Genomic DNA, 18,986 nt, shown 5'->3' on the forward strand with positions numbered 1-18,986 from the left:
AGTTCTGAAGAAAATACTTTCTGCATCTCCTTCTGAGGTGACTTGAGACTGCTGGAAAATTACTGCTTGGCACTGCACAAATGAAGTTCTGTTATAGTGACAAAAAGAGGGGATCATAGTGCCCAGTTCTGCCATTACTTCTCCGGTATGCAAAACCTGTGTGCTGATGACATAGGCTTGCATGCAGTTCTGGCAAATTTTATTTATGGCTCTACTTTATTATGAATTTGGAATGAAGTCTGAACAGTGGGAATGAACATCAAAAGGATGTTGAGAGAACTGGTAAAACTCCACATGATTTGAGGTACCCTGCCTGAGATTTTTGCAACTTGTCTATAGAGATATCATCTTATTGTTCTGGTTTTAGCATCTCAATCCATTACTGAATATTTGCCAGCAATCAGTACTTAGATGAGGTTGCCCATCACTCCTCACAGGATACCTCCCATGAATATCTTTTGAGGAATTGGCATTGGGCACAGTTTGATTATAAATAACATAGGTGTGACAAAATCCCATTTTATACATCCAACAAGAACGCATATGCTCCCATGGAGCACATGTAATTCTCCATGGAGCACAGGTAATGCCCCTCACCCACTATTATTTTCAGTCCTTCAGATCTCAGAGATTTGTCTTCCTAATGTCTTCTTTGTTGAGGCCTGGAAGCTGCTCCAAGACTCAATCAAATGTGTGTGAGCTGTGTGCCCAAAACACACATTCCTCTAGTCCTGTCATGGGCACGTGTCTGCTCAGACAAAGAGTTTGATTTGATGATGGGCAACAGAGTGACACAATGGGATATGTAGATATCATATTGCGGAGAAGTGCTTCTCCTATGACGAGAATTTTGGGTGTCCATTCATGCCATGGGAAGGGGAAACATTCATTTTGGTCATCTGGCATCTTGGGGTGCATTTCCAGATGGGGAATGGGAAAGGATCAGAGCCTATGGGTCCTGAGTGCCACTGCTGGGCTTTGTCCAGTGCCCAGAGCAGCCTGCTTGGAAGCCAGAGCGCAAGTGCAATGAAACGCTCATTAGATGGCCCTTAGGAAACATGCATTTGTTTAATGCTGAGCCTGATGTGAAACAAATGATGGTTTCCTTGTCAATAATGTCATAGTCCCATCCGCAAATGACATCTTTCTTTAAGGTGTCTCTTTTTTTGTCAATCGTAAAAGCAACTTTTTGCAAGATTTTGGTACCTGAAGTGGCTAATCCCATCAGTATTATCCATGCTGGGCAATGCTGGTCGGTCAATCCAGTGATCAGAGAGGAGGACGATGATCTCCAGCCCCCACGAGGAAGGCAGGACTCCTGGAACCCCCAGAACCGCAAGGTTTTTCGCTGCGGTTGCGTTTTTTGCGGTGTCTGTGCCACGACGGCGGAGCGGCAGCGGGTGCGGGAGGGTGGCGGACAACGAGAGGAGAAGTGCGAGGGTGGGTCCGGGGTCCGGGCGGGCCGAGCCGAGCAGGGCCGGGCCGAGCGGTGCGGGCTGGGCCCCGCTCCCTCCGCGCTCTCCGCCGGCCCCACCGGTCGGGGCCGCCGGCGGCGGCAGGCTTAGTCAGAGGAATGTGGGTGGGACTCCCTCCTCCCCGGCGCCTTAAAACCCCGCTCGGACCGGCACGCTCGCAGTCTCCCGTCCCGGCGGAGCGTCCCCGCCGCACCACACCCGCGACGCCCGGGCTCGCTGGGCGCGCCGCCGGCCGGGCACAATGGTGGTGTGCGGCCTCGCCTGCTGGAGGTGCAGGTGGCTCCTGCCCCTGCTGCTGGGCCTGGCCATCATCATGGGCATCATCGCCCTGGCGGGCCGGGGCTGGCTGGAGTCCGAGTCGGAGCCCTACGTGCAGCAAGCGTCGCTGTGGGAGAGCTGCACGCGGGGCGAGGAGGACCTCAACTGGAACTGCGAGTCCCTGATGGACTACGGTGAGTGAGGAGCCTGCCGAGGAACCGGGGCAGGGGGTGCAGGGCTATTGACCTCCCCTAACTCTGCTGTGGAGCAGCCGCTTTCTGGAACGGAGCATCCATGCTGTTTCGGGGCTTAAACCAGCTCCGAAACGCAGGACTAGACTAGTCCAGAGCGATATATATATTTTTAAATTTTTTTTTTTTAATCAGAACAACACTGAGAAGCCGGGGTGGTGATATTTTGGGTTTTTCTGAAGTTATTTTACAACCAAAGTAAGATAGCAACTGGCTCCAAGTCTGTGTGTTTGCTTCCCCCTGAGCCCTCATCGGGCTGCAGTGCCATAGCCTTACCTGGCTGCTCCCTCCCTGTGCCTCTGGCTTCCCTGGTCAGACGGCGAGTGGGGAAACCTCCATGCAGGACCACGCCTGGACAGTAGTAAAATGGTATTTCCCCGACCCTTTGGGGGAAGAGAGCACCTTAATTTAACCCTCCTGGCCAAGGGAGTGCAGTGATTAAAATTCCTCCTGATCCGCAGCTTAAAATGGTCTGATGTGGGTTCGCAGGCAGAAAAAAAATGCTCTTTCCTTTGTACCTCTCTGTTGCACTGGGGCCTAAATCAGGGATAAGCGTGCCTCTGTTTTAACTTGTTTAGCTGCTTCTGTATCTGGCATCACCACTGTAACATTCTTACTGCACACTCTCAGTTTCTAGGTCTTTTGGGGGACTTTTTGTTTTATTGCTAGGACACGTGGGTCTGATTACATCTGCTTTTCCCTCAAACAAAATATTTCTGGACAAATAAGCAGACCCGCCTTAAGATCTTGGATGAGGGTTCTTTAGGGACTGGGGGGCTGGAAGGGTGTGTTTCAGCTGGGAGAGCTGGGACTGTTTCCCTGCACAGATCCCTTGCTGCCTGAGCACGGCAGACTCACTTCCAGAAGCTTTTCATTGCAACACTCATACACAAGCTAAATCCTGAATACGCTGTAAGAGAAGTGGCTTTGTTTCTCAGCTGGGTGATGACTTCGGGCCATACTGCAGGTAGAAGAAATCTGGCTATCAAGATGAAAATATCCATCTCCCCCATCAGACAGAGAAGAAAAGCTAGAGAAGAGTTGCTGAAATTTGCATTGTACAGGGAAAAAGTGCTAATACAGTACAGCCACTGGAATTTGTTTTCTCCTGTAGTGACACGGCTTCAGACGTCCCTGAGTACTGATGGGTGTGTGCTTTGCGTCAGCCCTCAGCATTGTGGGACAAAAGGAGTTTTCTGCATTTTTTTTCCTAGTTAACAGGCTGACACAGAAGAACAGCATCCTTGACTTCACTTGTTTAAGTCTTGGCTTATTTAAACCAAAATTTATTTAAATCCTTGGCTTATTTATATGAATTTGCCTGTTCTCAAATTTTCATAACATCAATGCCACAGTCTACTCAAATAGTATTTGCATCTAGAGACAGGATGTAACACATGACTTCAGGTTTGATTTGTTTTGTTGTCTTTTCTTCTATGCTAATGCAATTACTGTCAAAATAGGTGAGGGCATTTACAAAGGAAAAAATGCCTAACAGGCATTTATAGCACTGAGGCAGGAAAATAAAGGTTAACTAATTGAGATGCATAACTTGTGTTTTGCATACAATAATTGCTGTGCACTAACCATCCTGCACCTCTCCTGATGAAATGAAGACTTCAGAGTGGACCTCCATTAACAGAATGTGCCATTAGACAAATTCTTAATTGACCTGTGGCATGTGTATGAGGAAGAGGTGGAAACAAAGCAGGCGAGTCACTTATTTTAAATGAGGGGAAAGGGGCAGGAAAAGACAAACAAAGACTTGCAAATAGGAGTGTCTCCTAAACTGCATAGCTCCTTAATGCACATTTGCAAATACCACATGAGAGGGAAAAAGTGAAAGGGAAAAAGAAGAGTAGTATGTCATGTGGTAGGGAGACAGGGAGGGGATTTTGTTTAGAGTTCTGTGCTAGTTTGTGTCTGGGAAGTGCCCTGGCTGGCAGTGTCCATGTATTATCAAAATGTTGCAACGCAGAAGTGCTGCAGTGCACTAGAATATGACTCAAGATGACTAAGTCTGGACCATTGCAGGATTTAACTGTTGACTGTGTGTTTAAAACATATCAGCAAGCCATCAGCTATGACAAAGATTATTTGCACTGTGTAACTTGGAAAGGATGATTGTCTTTATAGTGATGAGATTGTAAGTTTAGGAGCAATATTTATGGGTGGCTGCGCCCTCCTGGTTCTGAATGACTGGTCCCAGTGACTTTGCTTTGAATTAACACTGTAAAAGATGGGTGTGTACATGTGCAGCAAAGGTAACCTCATTAGGTTAACTCCTTCTTAACACTAAGAGCCAGTTGGTATTCATTTGGTACGTACCAGCCAACAAAGAAAAAGGGAAACATTTTTCTGGATTCTTAGTAAGTGCCAGAAAAAGAGAAAAAAAAAGAGCCCAGCCTCTGTGAATCATGTTTCACTGGAGCTGTGCCACTGTACCTATATCCCTAGAGGCATGGACTTTGATACCACAGATTATGGCCGAAACTGAGTGCATGTGAAGACTTCAGTGAGGGGCCAGGTAAATAAAGGAGGAATGCTAGGTGCGTACTTACCTTTTCAATACACCTCCTTTCAGGCACACTTTTGCCTGATTTACAAACACCAGGATGCATTCAAGACAAACTAACATCGTGTGTAGTGTCAGGCAAGTGCAGGCACTTGGGAAATGCTGATGGGAAAGTTGAAGCAGTTGGCATCCCTGCCTACACCCAGAAAACACTTACTGCAACTTCCTGGTAAAAGATCCCAGTGAAATGTGAGGCAGGTGTCTCTGCCAGTGCACTTTGCTGGCTCCTGAGCAGGCACACTTCTGCTGCTAACAATCCAGACTAAAAGCTGGAAACGTGTAAGATTGTGCCTCTCCTCAGCTCTCCACTGAAGCCAAGTTTATACTAGAAGGCTTGCATTTAATATTTTGGTAGTATAGTTATTGCTTTTCCTGCACTCCTAAAGCCTAAACAGATTGTGATTCCCAGTATTAATTTTCAACTTGCCCTCCCAGCAAACCTTGGATTCTGGGGTCCTCTATGCTCATGGTGGGTATGCACATAACTTCCTCTCACCAGTCATGCTACCATGGAAGTTCGCACATTACCTGAGCAAGAAAGTAGTGCTGACACTGCTCTTTTGCTTGCAGTCTACCACTCCTTTATGATGTCAAAAAAGGCAGATATTTTTGGACATTCTGTGTAATGGGCTTTTGCTACTGCCATTTACATACATAAGAATATTACAACTACATTGCAAAAACATGCTCAGTCTCTGCAGGTTGTGATAAAAGCTTCCACTTATTCATGAGCTAACAAACTAGCTTTGGCTTCTGGAAGTGAATGAACAAATATAAGAGTCTTGTTAGTTCAAATCCTGTAGCAGTTCATCTTCCTGCTAGACTATTTTCACAGCCCTTTTATTGATTTCTAAAGAGAAATCTAGATTTAAATATCTTAGCCTGTAGAGATTCCACCTCGTCCCTGGTAAGGCTGAGGCATGGCCAAATGAAGTCAGGAAATACTAGGAACTGCTAAGGCACTGTTGCTTGCTTTCTTTTAATTTCATCATATTACTGGTGCTCATCATTAACATTTAGTAATCATGACCCCTCCTAGTTATTTGCATGATAACATTTGCAGCTGAGTTCCTTCCCATAGTAATCATTAATGTAATGTAATGCTATGTAATAAAACTCTTAATCCTTCCTAATAATTACAGACCTTCAGAACAGTTGTTTTGTAAATGTTCTTTCAACACCACCTAATAGATAAATACTTTTCAGCTGATTAGATGCAAAGAACTTGACTATTCTTTGAGGCCAAGCTGACCTGGAAACACTAATACCCCCAACTAGTTATCTGCTTTTCTGGTCTCCAATTCTTCTGCTTTTCTATTTATGCGGCTCCAAATCACTGTGGTGTTCTTGGTTGATTTCATAAACATACATCATATTTATGCTTATTTTGCACAAGAAATAGTCTCTCTGACAAATGAATGGGTCTGTGAATTTTCTATTTTTATGGAAAAGTTTAAATTCTGGCAAAATATCTTATGATTACAAGGTACTTTTGAACATAAACCAGATAGAAAATGGGGCTAATCTGTCATTCTCTGACTGTGAGCAGGTGTCTCCAGCTCTTATGGCAGCAAACAGTGAGAGGGTAAACCTGCATCTCTCCCCTCCTGGCAGCTGGGAGCTGTAGGGGGAGGATCTTTCAGAAAGATGGCAGAGCTGTGTGCCTGAGGGCTCTCAGTCAGCTCTCAGAAGCCTTTAGGAGGAAAAGGAGCTGGGAAAGCCTGACTTGATAGGTGTGGGGATGAGGGAGATCCTTCATGGGGAAGCAGCAATTTCAGTTTTGGCTCTGCAGCAGCCCCTCTGGTGAAAACTCTCCTGGTCGGTGGGGGTGGCAACAGGTCATGTGGATAAGGAACATCCCAGGGCTGCACCCTATGCTTGGGAAAGGTGCACCCCAATCTCTCCCATCAGTCACTTATTAAGAGATTTATATATATACACAATGTAAGAGAAATCTCAAAAATTATCTGTATGTCCTGTGATTCCCACAGGGGATCAAGTGTCTGGCTGATAGTCCAGTGGCTGACTACACTCATCCAGCCCACAGTGTGCCCATCTAGTGCTGTGGGCAGCACCTATGACTGAATCTTATCAGGTCTTGTCAGCATCAACCTGCTGCTAAGTGCTGTTGGAAAAGATAGATAATCCAGCTGAAGAAAGAGCAGAAGGTCCTGGGTCCTGGGCACAGAGCTCTGTCACACATGAGCACAAAACTCACTGAGTTTCATGATGGTAGTACCTACTGCTGCCTTGTTTCTGAAGACCTGAAGCAAAGCTGAGCTTGATATTAATCTTCCTGACAAGATATCTCCTGCAGCTATATGTGTTGTCATTTTCTTATTGCCAGAGACGAGAAAATAAATGACTGTGAGCAGAGCCTGGGCTGACCTGTATCCAAAAGCTTATTATGCTTGTAAAGACAGTACAGATGATATGAAAATGGCAGAGAGAGCACTGTGGGCATTCTGCCTTGTACTCCTCCAGCTGTGTTTGTGTTGCACTAAACCTCAAGGTGTCTAACGCGCAGGTGTATTTGAGTTTACAACTTAAATTTTATCTAACAGATGCCAGATTTGTCTTCCTACATCTTGTCAGCATAAATAATGCATCTGAAAGGGTATATACGTGGTAACTTAGCGTTCTTTCTTGTCATGCTTTTTTTTTCTTAATAGGGCAAATATTGATAAAACCTTGCATAAATCATCTAGTCTGAATGGGTTTTCCTGGACTGGTGGTGTCTAAAGGTTGCATATCCCTTTATATTAGTTATCACTAAAGAAATCCTATTGTGAAGACAATATTCAATACCTGTGTTAGGTGTAACAGAGAATATTTTGTATGAAAAGGTTTTATTAAAGCACTGATGCTCTACTCTCCAGACACTTGTCAGTCTCCTCCCCACTTCTTCCCCTCAGCATTCCCTCAGGGAAGGGGTATGAAGAAGAAGAAATTGGAGGTGTTTTGACTGTCTTGAGTAGCTCCAGGAAGGGAAAGGAGAAAGAAAGACTTTTCCTTATCTTTTCTATGTCAGTTTTATTTTCTTCAGGTAACAGTGGTGCTGATTGGAAGTTTTGGCAGAGATTTGGTTGATGTATTTTACTGCTGTATTCTACTTTTGCTGTTGGATTAAAAATAAAGAAACCAGTTCAAACAGTTCTAATTAAAATAGCTGTAAAACAATGTTTTGCTTTCAGACAGAAAATTGCAGAGAAAGAATGGAGACTACATTGAAAGCAGGACATCTCCAAAGTCACTTCAACTGTGTTGGAATGGACAGCTATGATGAAAGGGATTTTTTTTTTTTTTTAATGTTCTGACCTAGATCTCACTGGCCTCTTTATTCCTACAATAGAGGGAGCTCAGGATCTGGCCCTACCTCTGTCTGAGTGTGTGAAAGTAGAAACCCACAATATGTAGATGTGGGAATTGAACTGTGATGACAGCTGACTGGAAAACAAAGCACTAGCCAGTATGGTTTAGGCCTTGTGGGCAGGTATCCTGCCTTCAGGGCAGGAACACTTTTGCTTGTAGTTGTTTGCACTGAGCTCACCTAAATTGCTTGGTTTCTGAAGAGGACAAGGTGTGTGAGGGCCTTTTCACAAAGCTGTGTTACTGCCAAAGCAGAATCACTGGCTGTTTATCCAGGAGGTTTTCCTGCTGTTGCTGCCTTGGCCCTGGCCTGTGCCAGGTGAGTTCTGGATGCTGGTGCTGCTCCGTTGGAATACAGCCACTTGCTTCAGGCCTGAGCTTCTCCAGCGTGCAGTAGCTTGATACACCCTGTTCCAGCAAATGCCAAAGTAATGATTCAAAGAGGATTCATCAACTTCTACCTCAGATTTTGTTGTTTCTCCTCTACCTGCTACATTTTAGCTGTGAATAGATACTTATTTTCAAGAACTTTCTTTTTGTCATCTTTTCAGCTATTGCAGGTTTATTTCTTTTTGGTCACTCTTATTTTGCTCCACATGCCCTATTCTTGTCATAAACAAACAGAAGTGTTATGCAGACAGCACTATTACTTCCCAGCAGTTATCTCCTGTGGTGGTAGCCTCTTGTCTGCTTTCACACTTCCCTGTGCATGGAAGTGCTTTTGTAAATATCGAACTGGAGCTGTAGTGATAAAGGACATAGGGCACACAACTGCTGACAATCTGCTCAGATATCTGTGAGTGTCTTACAGATACAGAGTCTGAAAGTATTATCTCTCTTCTATGCTGCACTCTATCCCCCTTTTCAGCAAGACAAGTTAGAAGGCAGGGATACCTGTACTGCTCCAGCAGTGATGATGCCCCATTGCTCTGCAGCTGTGTGCTTTGCAGGCATTCAGCATTGCTTTGACATAAGGTCATGCTTCTTACAGTAAAGGGTTTCAATAAAAAATGAATAAAGAAAACAAAAGAGCTGCAATGACCTACAGGAGAGTACTGCTGTGTGTAATACCTTTCTTGTTTTCTCTACCAGGGTGGGGGAGAGCAGCAGCTGCCACATACCTCGTTGGCTTTGTGATCCTGGTCATCTGTTTCGCCCTTGCAGTCATCGCGTTCTCAATCGAGATCCTCCGTTTCAACTTTGTGCGAGGAATTGGAGGCCTGCTCTTTGTTGTTGGTAAGGCTGGGCACAAAGACAAAATTATTTTAGGTGTGAAACAGGCATCAGCAGAAAAACATGCTAGATGGATCCTCCCTTACAAAATTAGCCGTCTTTGTCTGGTTTATGACTCATTTTCATGGGGAACAAGGGAAGGCTGACTTGCGCTCTGAAAGCACAATGGGTGGGGAAGCTCCAGTGGCCTTTGTCAGTTCTCACTCTATCCCAAAATCAATTCATGGGGATGCCCAACACCTTTGACCCTGCATGTGACATGCTAAGACTTGAGAGCTGTGGGTGCTTCCCACCTTTCTGATGGGAGGAGGAGGAACGGGGCTCTGGGAGGTAACTGGCTCAGCAGGGTTTCCCAGTGCTGGCTGTGGGACAGGGCTGGTCATGGCATGCAGGTATGTGCCTTAGCAACCTGGCAATGGCAGCTGAGGTGCCACAGCAGCCACATGGGCGTGGGGATCTGCCTGGGACAGAAGTCACATACCTCCATAACAATGCAGATCTGATTGCAGGTCTGAAGTTAATCCTTACATATCATAAGTATGCACTTATCTCCAGGTACCTTTTCTTAATGGGAACCGTAATATGTTCACTGTAACTTACTCCTGGTTTTCTTTCTTTTCTCTCTCTAGCTGCATTCCAGATCATTGGCTTGGTCATTTACCCAGTGAAATTCACAGAAGACATTCCACTGACAGGAGATAACATGTTCAGCTGGGCCTATGGTTTTGGCTGGGCCAGCACTGTTGTTGTAATAGGTTGTGCTTTCTTCTTCTGCTGCCTCCCCAACTGGGAAGATGAAGTCCTGGGAAATATTAAGCCTACCTATTACTACTCCTCCCCAGAGAGAGCACCATACTTAAATTGAAAGATTAAGTCCAAGTACAGTCAACTGTCAAAACAGAGGAGCACCTCTGATGTACATTTGGTGTGATTGTAGGAGACTAAAAAAACTTTATTTTGCCAGTGTATTTCTTACTGTGGCTGGCAATAAATTAGGAAAAACATTGACATCTTAATCCAAATAGCTTTTACCCAAAGTATTATTTCCATATTCTCATGTCAATTCAGTTTGGGTGGTTTACTTGCTCCTTCCCCTCCCAATTAATTGAGTCATCCTTATTTTATTCAAATATTTTCTTATTAATATAGATGATAGTGTTTCAAGTGTAGAAAGGAAAAGGATAGGTTTTAAACAACCCATTAGTGCATCCTGTGAGATAGGTTGGTTTTTTTTCACCTTTGACAAACCTGCTTTAAATGGAGCTAGGAAAAAACACAGCCTTCCAATGAATTCTTTTTGTTCTGTCAAAGTCAGTCCCAAGAAAGAAACTTCTGTGATACTATTGCAGTCATCTGCTGCCTAAAAATCTTTTCTCATTCCTGTTACTGGATTGTTGTTGACTACTAGCTATTTGAATTAAGGGGAAACTAAAATTAGAATTTATTTTCCACCAATTGGTGCTGTTGGACAAGGTCTCCTCCAAAGCATGGAGCTGGTGTGTATAACATGAGTGGCTAATGTAACATTGGTGGGTTTGTGGCCACGGCAGGACTTGTGATGGAATCACATATATGTGTTGTAACGGATTCAGATGCTAAACTAGATACATTTTTACATGGTATATGAGAGATGCTGATTTAGAAAGTATCTTTGAGCAGAAACATAAACTTTTCTACTAGTCTACCTTTGTAAAGTTGCAGTGTTTTAATTAGCAGTGTGCTTTGGAGGGAAATTTTAGCATAAGGTGTTTAAAAATCTCCAAACGTTTCTAACACTGTAGGTACCTCAGAGTTTAGCAAACTTGGGCTGCTTTGTGAGTGAGTAGGGGTAACAGGCAGAAATAGAAAGGCAGTTCTGTGAGCAATTTACATCTGTAAACTTCATACAGACATCAGTGTTGGAGTAATCTGGCTGGCTCCTCATTTGTGTTTCTGTAGCCAGCAGTTCCAAATAAGTATTCCAGCGAGGTGTAGCCATGTCTGTGTTGGTTATGGACCTGCAGCATCTTACAGCAGATTTAATTATGGTCTATAATCTTTGTCAGGGCTTTGTTCAGCTGGGGAAGAAGGAAAAAGTTCATTTTGTGATCTCCTCATCCAGCTATGGGGGAAGTAGCTTTAGCAAAGACAGACTGAGGAGGATATAGGTGGGGTGGAAAGCAAATGCTGCATGTTACTCTGTGTTATTTCTTACTCTCATGAACCTCGTACTTAGGAGAGGGTAAGTGTGTGGGTATGTGTATTCATGCACATGTACAAAATAGAACTTAGAAAGCATTAACCAACAGACTGTAAAGCTAAAGTAATTTACAACTGATCTTTTGCAATGCCCTGTATTACTTGTATTATATTTTGTATAGCTTTCCATTTTGTAACACCTTTTTCAATTTGATAATGCTATATGTTGCATGTGATCCTGTTTTAGAGAGGCCAGGTGATTCCTGAAGGTCCCTTCTAGGCCTGCATTTTATAACTTTACAGAGCATAAATGTCTGCCGACTTCAGAATTGTGTTATGAGCTCAGTTGTGGCATAAACAATCAATTGTATTTATGATTCTTGCCAAATAAGAGAGTTCTGTGGCAAACGTCCTATAAAAATTTTTTCCCCTTTTCTGTAGAGCACTGGCTGGGGGGGAGTACTGTGTAGACTTTATCATAAGTAATGCTAGTACCTACTTCTAGTGAATTCAAAACACAGCAGAGAATCTCAAGTCAGGAAAACCCTTGCCCAACTACAGCTGAAAAGGACAAGAAAGTGTGAGAAAGTGGACACCTTTCCTAATGACAGGGAAGATGGTATGGTAATATGGTAATCAGGATTAGCATAATTTAAATCTTTTGTATGATTTTTTATAAGCATTGGCATAACTTGTCAGAAGAAGACTAATGTAAAATAAACTTGGCTCTGAATGTACTGGGAGGGGTAGAAGCATAACCAGCATGTTACACAACTTCAATGTTCCAGAGAAAGCTATTGCAAAAAGTTATTAATTACTTTCAAGTGATATTAATGTAACACTTGTTTCAAATGTGGTGGCTTAATTAAAAATGTTTTAACTGACAATTGTAGAAACTTCGTGGTGTTTGTGGTTCGTGGATTAATTTCGTAAAATCAGACAAATAAGCTGTTCTTTTCTTCTCTTAACTTGAATATCAGTATCCTTAAAGTGTCAGGTTAATAAAATTAAGTCAAAGATCTCATGTCAAGGAGGCAGCAACTTAATTTTCCAGTAAAATAAGCTTCAGAATACACTGCAAAACATGTCTGCGCACTTTCATTGAAGTGCCAGGTATTGAATGTTCTTTCCTAGGCCAAAACCTCTTAAGTGCATCACAGACAAGGGGGAACTCTAAACATTTTAAATACACAACAGTCTACAGGAGGTCTCACGTGTGGGAAGTCTGTTCTTTATCAAAAATGTTGCAAGTGCCTTTCCTACAATGATCAAGAAATTTAAATAGTGAAAAAAAGGGGGTGTACTTGCTGCTATTTTCAGTGGAAGGCTGCATTTCTCCCATGATTAGAAACCTTCCCACTTCTAACCTCAGTTTATGCACGGCCCATATTATAACCCTGTCCTAGTGACATTTTTTAAAGAGAGCAAATCAGTCAGTCACTGCTGTCTTACTCCAGCCTGTGGCTTCTTATTTCTGGAAAAACAGGTTCATCATTCTCCTGCTTATGTTTTTTTTAGTCCATCCTTTTCCCTAAATGTCCTGCTTTTAAAATTAATTTACTACCCTGGATTCTCGTGCCTTGCATGTGTTTCTTTTTGGGTTTTGGTTCCACATCTCCCCATTTTTAATTACTTCTAATTTTACATAAACAAATAGGAAAAATATTTTGGTTCCTTTTAGATTTTCCTAAATGCTCTCAAGATAATTGCAGGGTTTCTATAATGCCCTTCTTTCGACAGGAGAAAAATTTGTACTCCTGTTTACCTGCCAGTCTGTATTAAGCTGCAGCCTAAATCTGTTCTCACTAAAATCACCTGAATGTCTCCAGTGAGCTTCAGGCTGCAGGGTTGCTCCTTCTAATTCAGTTTGTGAGAAGAGAGAGCAGTTCAGGGGAATCTGAGCACACTTGGCCCTTGTCTGAGGAGGAGTTATGAGCAAGCAAAAATGTGCATGACTGAATGCTAGGGAAGATTAATTGACCTGAATGGGATGATTAATGCTTAAATCTCATGGATATGGGAAACAGCTGCCACACCCCGCTGGGATTTTGTATTTTTAGTTGACGTAACAAGTGACTAATTTTTTAGACAATTCATTGACAAGACAGAATTCTAAAAGATTATTCACCTGACCTTTACATCCTGCACACAAAAGCTTTTGGATGTAGAATGCATACATAAATCAAGGGAGTGTAGTAACAGATCATTTGGGAGGGGGGAGGATTGTTATGGTGATAAGTACTCCAGAAACAAAAAACAACCCGTACTACGAGAAAGTGTTGCACACACACACACAAACAAAGAGAGTTGCTGAGGTCATTTAGCAGTTACAAACTAATGATGAACCGAGCACACATATCTATGGAAACCAGAATGCTTCAGGAGATGCACGACATTTGAGAGCTGAAGCACTGGTCCCACAGCTCAGAGCAGTGGGGGTTCCTGGCAATATGGAACGGCACCCTAAAAACCAGGTTAATCTGTGCCAGTAGGTGAAGTTGCACAGGTTTTGAAATGGACTTGGGAGATGATACTCACAACCAGAATAAAGTTTAATCAAATCTGGAGGATGCATTTTTCAGATAGGTTTGCTGAGTTTCTAAATTTGATTCATGTAACAGGCGTCAGTATAGAAGTAGCGAAATCCATGTGCAGTGGGTTCACAGAACCTGGTAAATGTCAGTAAAACTGCACAGGTGCAGCAGTTTATAGGTGTAGATCCCATTTCCTGCACATGTGCTGGGTATTTATGAGATAATTCCAATGACTCCATGATGCAGGTCTGCAGGGGTACAGTAAGCAGCCTTTTGTCTGGGATTCCCTGGTGTCCTAAGGTGTGGGCAAAGCTGCACCACCTATGAAGCCTGACATCTAGAAATTCCAGGCAAAAATACAATGTCCTCAAATTTGGCCTATGCAAATTACATTTTAATTACTTGAGAATTGTTAGAATAATCCAAACGATTTTTTCATTGGTATTTTTGAATGCATAAACTTAATAAGGCTATATTTATAATAAACACTGTAGAAGAACACACAGAAATGCCTGGAGCTTTATAGTATAAATATTACAGCTATAAACAAGATAAATAATAATTTGTGATAAGAACTACACATTACATAATATAATTAATACAGAGAAATTAATTATATTCCTCACGGATCCATCTTTGCAGGACTGATCATGAGAAGAGTTGGTATGGCTGCTGCTTTTTGTTTATTCATGGGAATGGGGACAATATATGCTATTTTTCACAGTTTTTTGAATATAGAATATTTTATAAGCATCAAAGTTTGCTAAGACTCAAAGTGATACAATGGAAATCAGTGTTCACTGAGTTTTAGAGGGCCCAGAAAGGTCTGGAGTGAGCACTCAGATGAAACAGAACATAAAAGCCAGGCAAGTCCTGTCCTACAGTGTGCTGCTGTGGGAAATGATCATGGATTGAAGTAAGCTGGTTTCATGGTCACAGTCCTGAATACTCATGGAGGCATATGATTGGGGCAGGAGCTAACCTGTGGCCACTAAGTCCCCTTTCAGGAAATAGCCTATTTTTAAGCTCTTTTTGGAGAGCATTTATGCAATCCCTTACAACAAGAAATAAGCAGAACTTATAATGAAAAAAAATAATTTAGGTGAATTTTTATACATGAAAAATAACTTCTGACTTGAAATAGAAAGACAAAACAACTCACAAAACAAAACTTAGGAAAATCATAATTGGCATTTGGTAATAAGACAATAAGTTGAAAATGTGGCTAGGATATTTCTGTTTTAATTTCAGCCCACTTGTCAAATCAATTTCATATAAAACGTTTAAAACTGAAGACATCATTTCCATGTAACCCATTAGTTTCAGCAAAATTCTTCTTTTGGCTGAAGAATCTCAAGTGAATATTTCTGGCTGAAACCCCTGAAGACATGCTTAGCATGCATGTCCTATCTGTAAATCTCAGAGTGTTTAAACAAGTAGCTATTCCCAACTGACCCATAAGGCAGAGCAGATAAAAGCCATTTCTTTGACAGAGAACTGTAAGTAGCAAGGCTGTGGCACCAGGGAATTACCTAAGTGAAGCTGATTTTATTCCTCTCCTAAGGCAACTGAGCTTTGTGATTTACAAGGAGTTACTGTTATGATACAACAGGACAAGTATTTAGTTATCTTACCTATGCCACAGAGAAGTTCTGGAGCCCAAAGAAAGTAGCTTAAGTAAAATTATCACATATGTAGAACAGGACTGTGCTGTACCACTCTAACTGCTTACCCATGGGTTCATAAAATCCCTGTACACAACTTGCTATGATTCTTTCATTCTAAGATTCTGTGTGCTCACCAGAGAGCTTGTGCTTCTGACAGCCACTCAAGGAAAAGACAATCACAGACACTCACAATGGTTACAAGTGTCCAGAGGCCATCTCAGCTCCTAACTGAGTAGCTGTTTTACAGGACACCCTTGATTTCAGCCTTTTGCCTGGAGAAGGGTGAGTTGACTGAACTGATTAAACTTCTACAGAGCCTCTGTAGGAAATTCCTGGGGATTAAACCTTGTCGCAATATATAATTTATCGTGTCCTTAAGCAAAAACTGGCTGACAATTAAATCCATGCTCAGGCACACAGAGTCTTCGTACTTTCCTAATCTCGTGTTTTCCTTATTTCTGTTTTCCCAATACAGTCTTGAATTGCTCACATAAGTTACAGTCCTGGATGCCACCCCATGTTTGCATCTCAGGTGTTAACACTTATCGATTTGTACATGTAGCCTTGCCAAGGAGAGGAAGAAAGCCCTTTTAAGCCTAAGCCTTTGTCCTGTCTAGGCAAGCCTGCTTTACAGACAAGAGCCACACAGTGCTGCATGTAGGGCAGGCTTCAGAGGCCCTGCAGCAAGCTGGTCCTGGATGACTCTTGCTAAAAACCTTAACAAAACCCTGTGGGAATTTTCCTCCGAGCTCAGCAGTCAGTGAAGAGAGGAAGTATCCAACATTTGCAGAGCTTTCCTGTGCTGTGTGTGACAGGTAGAGGAAAGCTTTCCCAAGTGCACAGCAGCAAGACTGAGCACCCACCATTCCCCAGGTCATCATAAGCATCATGGAGAAGTCACAGTGCCTGGCCACCACAGGAGAGTTTCTCAGAAAGGGTTGGTGTAGCAGAACTACAAGATCTCAACTGTGTGCATTTTTGCAGGAGGGTGTTTTTATTTTGCAAAGATGTAAAGTCAGGTCTTGTTCAGAATGTATTTCTACATGATTATTTCTACAATGATGTCTACAGGTCGTTTTCTACCTGTGCTTGCTATGGATGAAATATTAGTTACATGGAGAACACTATTGCCTTACTGCCCAGGGGATGCAGGGTACAGGGAGTGACCACAAGGTACAACTGAATTGCATCACTCTTTGGGCTGTGGTTGTAACAATAACTGCAGTACAGCCCTTTCCAAATGAAACAGTAGACTGGCACTACCTGCAAAAGAAAAGGACCTATGGTTGTAAATCGATTAATAAAGATAGTAGTAATAGTTATGAAATTTATGCTCACAGTGACTTGTTAGATGTAAGACAGCAAACAAAAGAACAGATCATAAAACAATTTTAGCAAAGCTTTTTAAATTCAAACTCTGGGGACTTGTTTATAAGCAGTGTGACTGTAAGAGAATGAAAATGTGCTTGCTGCAAAAGTCATGATAATGCACCACAGCCAGGCAGTTTATGCCAATCCAGTCATTTATACAGCTTAGTGGACCAGAGAGAGACTAAAGGGGAATGAAAATACACTGCCAGTGATTTGTTAGCTTCTTCTTCTACTTTTCTTCCAAGAAAACCATTTGTGTCTTGGCTGAAAAAGGCCTATTTTTATTTCTAACACTAATGTTGTAGAGTTATTTGCTTTATCAATATCCTCCTGCTTACTTGGTTACCTCAAGTAATAATGAAGATTCATTAGCAATATTTTTAGGTGCAGAAAGTGCACTACAATCCAACAGTTTTAACACTGATAAGATACCTTCATTTTCAATAGAGAATGTTTGAGTTAGCCAGGAGGATCGATCCACAGAAACTGGAGAAGCAGAACAAGCATTTGCTTTCATGTAAACACCAGCTTATACATTGTAAACGATGAAGCATGGTGAAGGTTAGTCATCACTTCACTTAAAGTTTCCAATAATTTTTCCTGTTTGCCATAGGAGTATCAGAATTACATGTGATAGATACATCATTTTGTTACCTTTGGATGTATCTCCTTCTCTACTGTTCAAGGTATCTCAAATTTCCCTTTTATTGAATGTGAAGATTGCTTGTAATTCTGAGTTGCTTAAGGATGACAAAGGTGGGCAAGACACAGAAACATTTGTGGTGACTGAACACCACTCACCTTTCTTTCACAACATGATAATGTTCTCTGTGGTATCACCTCGCAAATGCTAACGTTTGTGACAGCATGCATCCATCCACAGGTGAGCTGTAATAGAAACTGATGACAAATCCTTCAGTAAATGCCTACCTGGCACCTGTGGATTGCACAAATGTGAGGCTACAATGGAAGATATCTTCTATTCTAAGGAAATCGTTGTTCCGTAAAGTTCACTTTACAAAAAAAAAAAAAAAAAAAAAAAAAACCAAAAAAAAAAAACCACAACAAAACCCAAAAAGTGAGATTGTCCCTTATTTCCAACTCAAGAGTTGAGGTGTCTTCATAGTTGGCTGTAGCTTTCAGCATCATTCAAATTCAATGATCAAGACAGTAAAAATGTCTCCTGCTCTCACAGAGGCCTGTTGGATACCCTGGATGGACCTCTCACAGCCACAGGGATATTGGACTGTCTGTGTCACAGGAAAGCTGCTGGCAGGATGCTTCAGCTGGCCAGAATGAGAGATAAGGCAGCCACACCACTGCTAATCTACCAGAAAGTAAATAAGGTATGTGATGAGAGATAAGGCATGGTGTCAAATTTACTTCAAATCTAATTCTTCATGGAGTTACTGCTTCTTCACTGTGCTGCAGCTCATTGCTGTGGATGTTCCAGTTTGGTTCAAGCTCAATACCTCTTCAGGCACAGTGTATCAATGCAGTGTAAATTATTAATCTCCTTTATTTGGGCCATTATTGATTTATGAGTATATATTCAGAAAAGTGCTGTGGAGTCTGCAGTTCACAAAGAGTTCATAGCTGTCATATTGAACCATGAGAGCTGCAATACAATAACAAATTTCTTGGAGTAAATGAGCTCAGTACTTGGATGCAGCCCTACCTGACAAAATCCACCATGGGAGCAAAGGATACTTCGCATCCTCTGGGCTTAACTGGGTTTCACACAAACCAGCTTTGATCAAGGGCTGCAGCTGCTTCCAGATGTAAATGTAATTGGGCCCCAGCAAAATACTAGGTTGTGGCACGTGTTAGTTCAAAGGGAGAGTGCAGGGAACACACAGAGCAATATCGCTTCTGAGCCGACAGACAGAAGCTCTGCCCCGCACTCGGCTGGGTGTCCTCCCAGGGCATAGAGAGGTGATGGCTCATCGCTGCCTCGCACTCTTAGCAGCTGCAGACAGGCTCTGACAGGCCCCAGGCAGTGCTTGTACAGCAGATCCACACTCAGGGAGTGTTTCTCAGTTGAGGCTCAGTCAAATCTCAATTCAGCTTTTGTT

The 18,986-nt window shown here is 42.4% G+C and overlaps 1 protein-coding gene across 1 annotated transcript; it reads left to right on the top strand.

The window, feature by feature from the left end:
• Window positions 1–1,716: 1,716 nt before the first annotated feature.
• Window positions 1,717–12,192, top strand: PERP (p53 apoptosis effector related to PMP22; the record flags this gene model as incomplete). Its single annotated transcript, XM_084201742.1, has 3 exons — window positions 1,717–1,927; window positions 9,021–9,164; window positions 9,791–12,192. 3 exons carry the CDS (start codon window positions 1,717–1,719, stop codon window positions 10,024–10,026), a joined length of 591 nt encoding a protein of 196 aa, XP_084057868.1. The 3' UTR covers window positions 10,027–12,192.
• Window positions 12,193–18,986: the final 6,794 nt, after the last annotated feature.

Source organism: Fringilla coelebs (genome assembly GCF_963513975.1).
Source record: "Fringilla coelebs genome assembly, chromosome: 3".
In the NCBI taxonomy this organism is placed as follows: domain Eukaryota; kingdom Metazoa; phylum Chordata; class Aves; order Passeriformes; family Fringillidae; genus Fringilla; species Fringilla coelebs.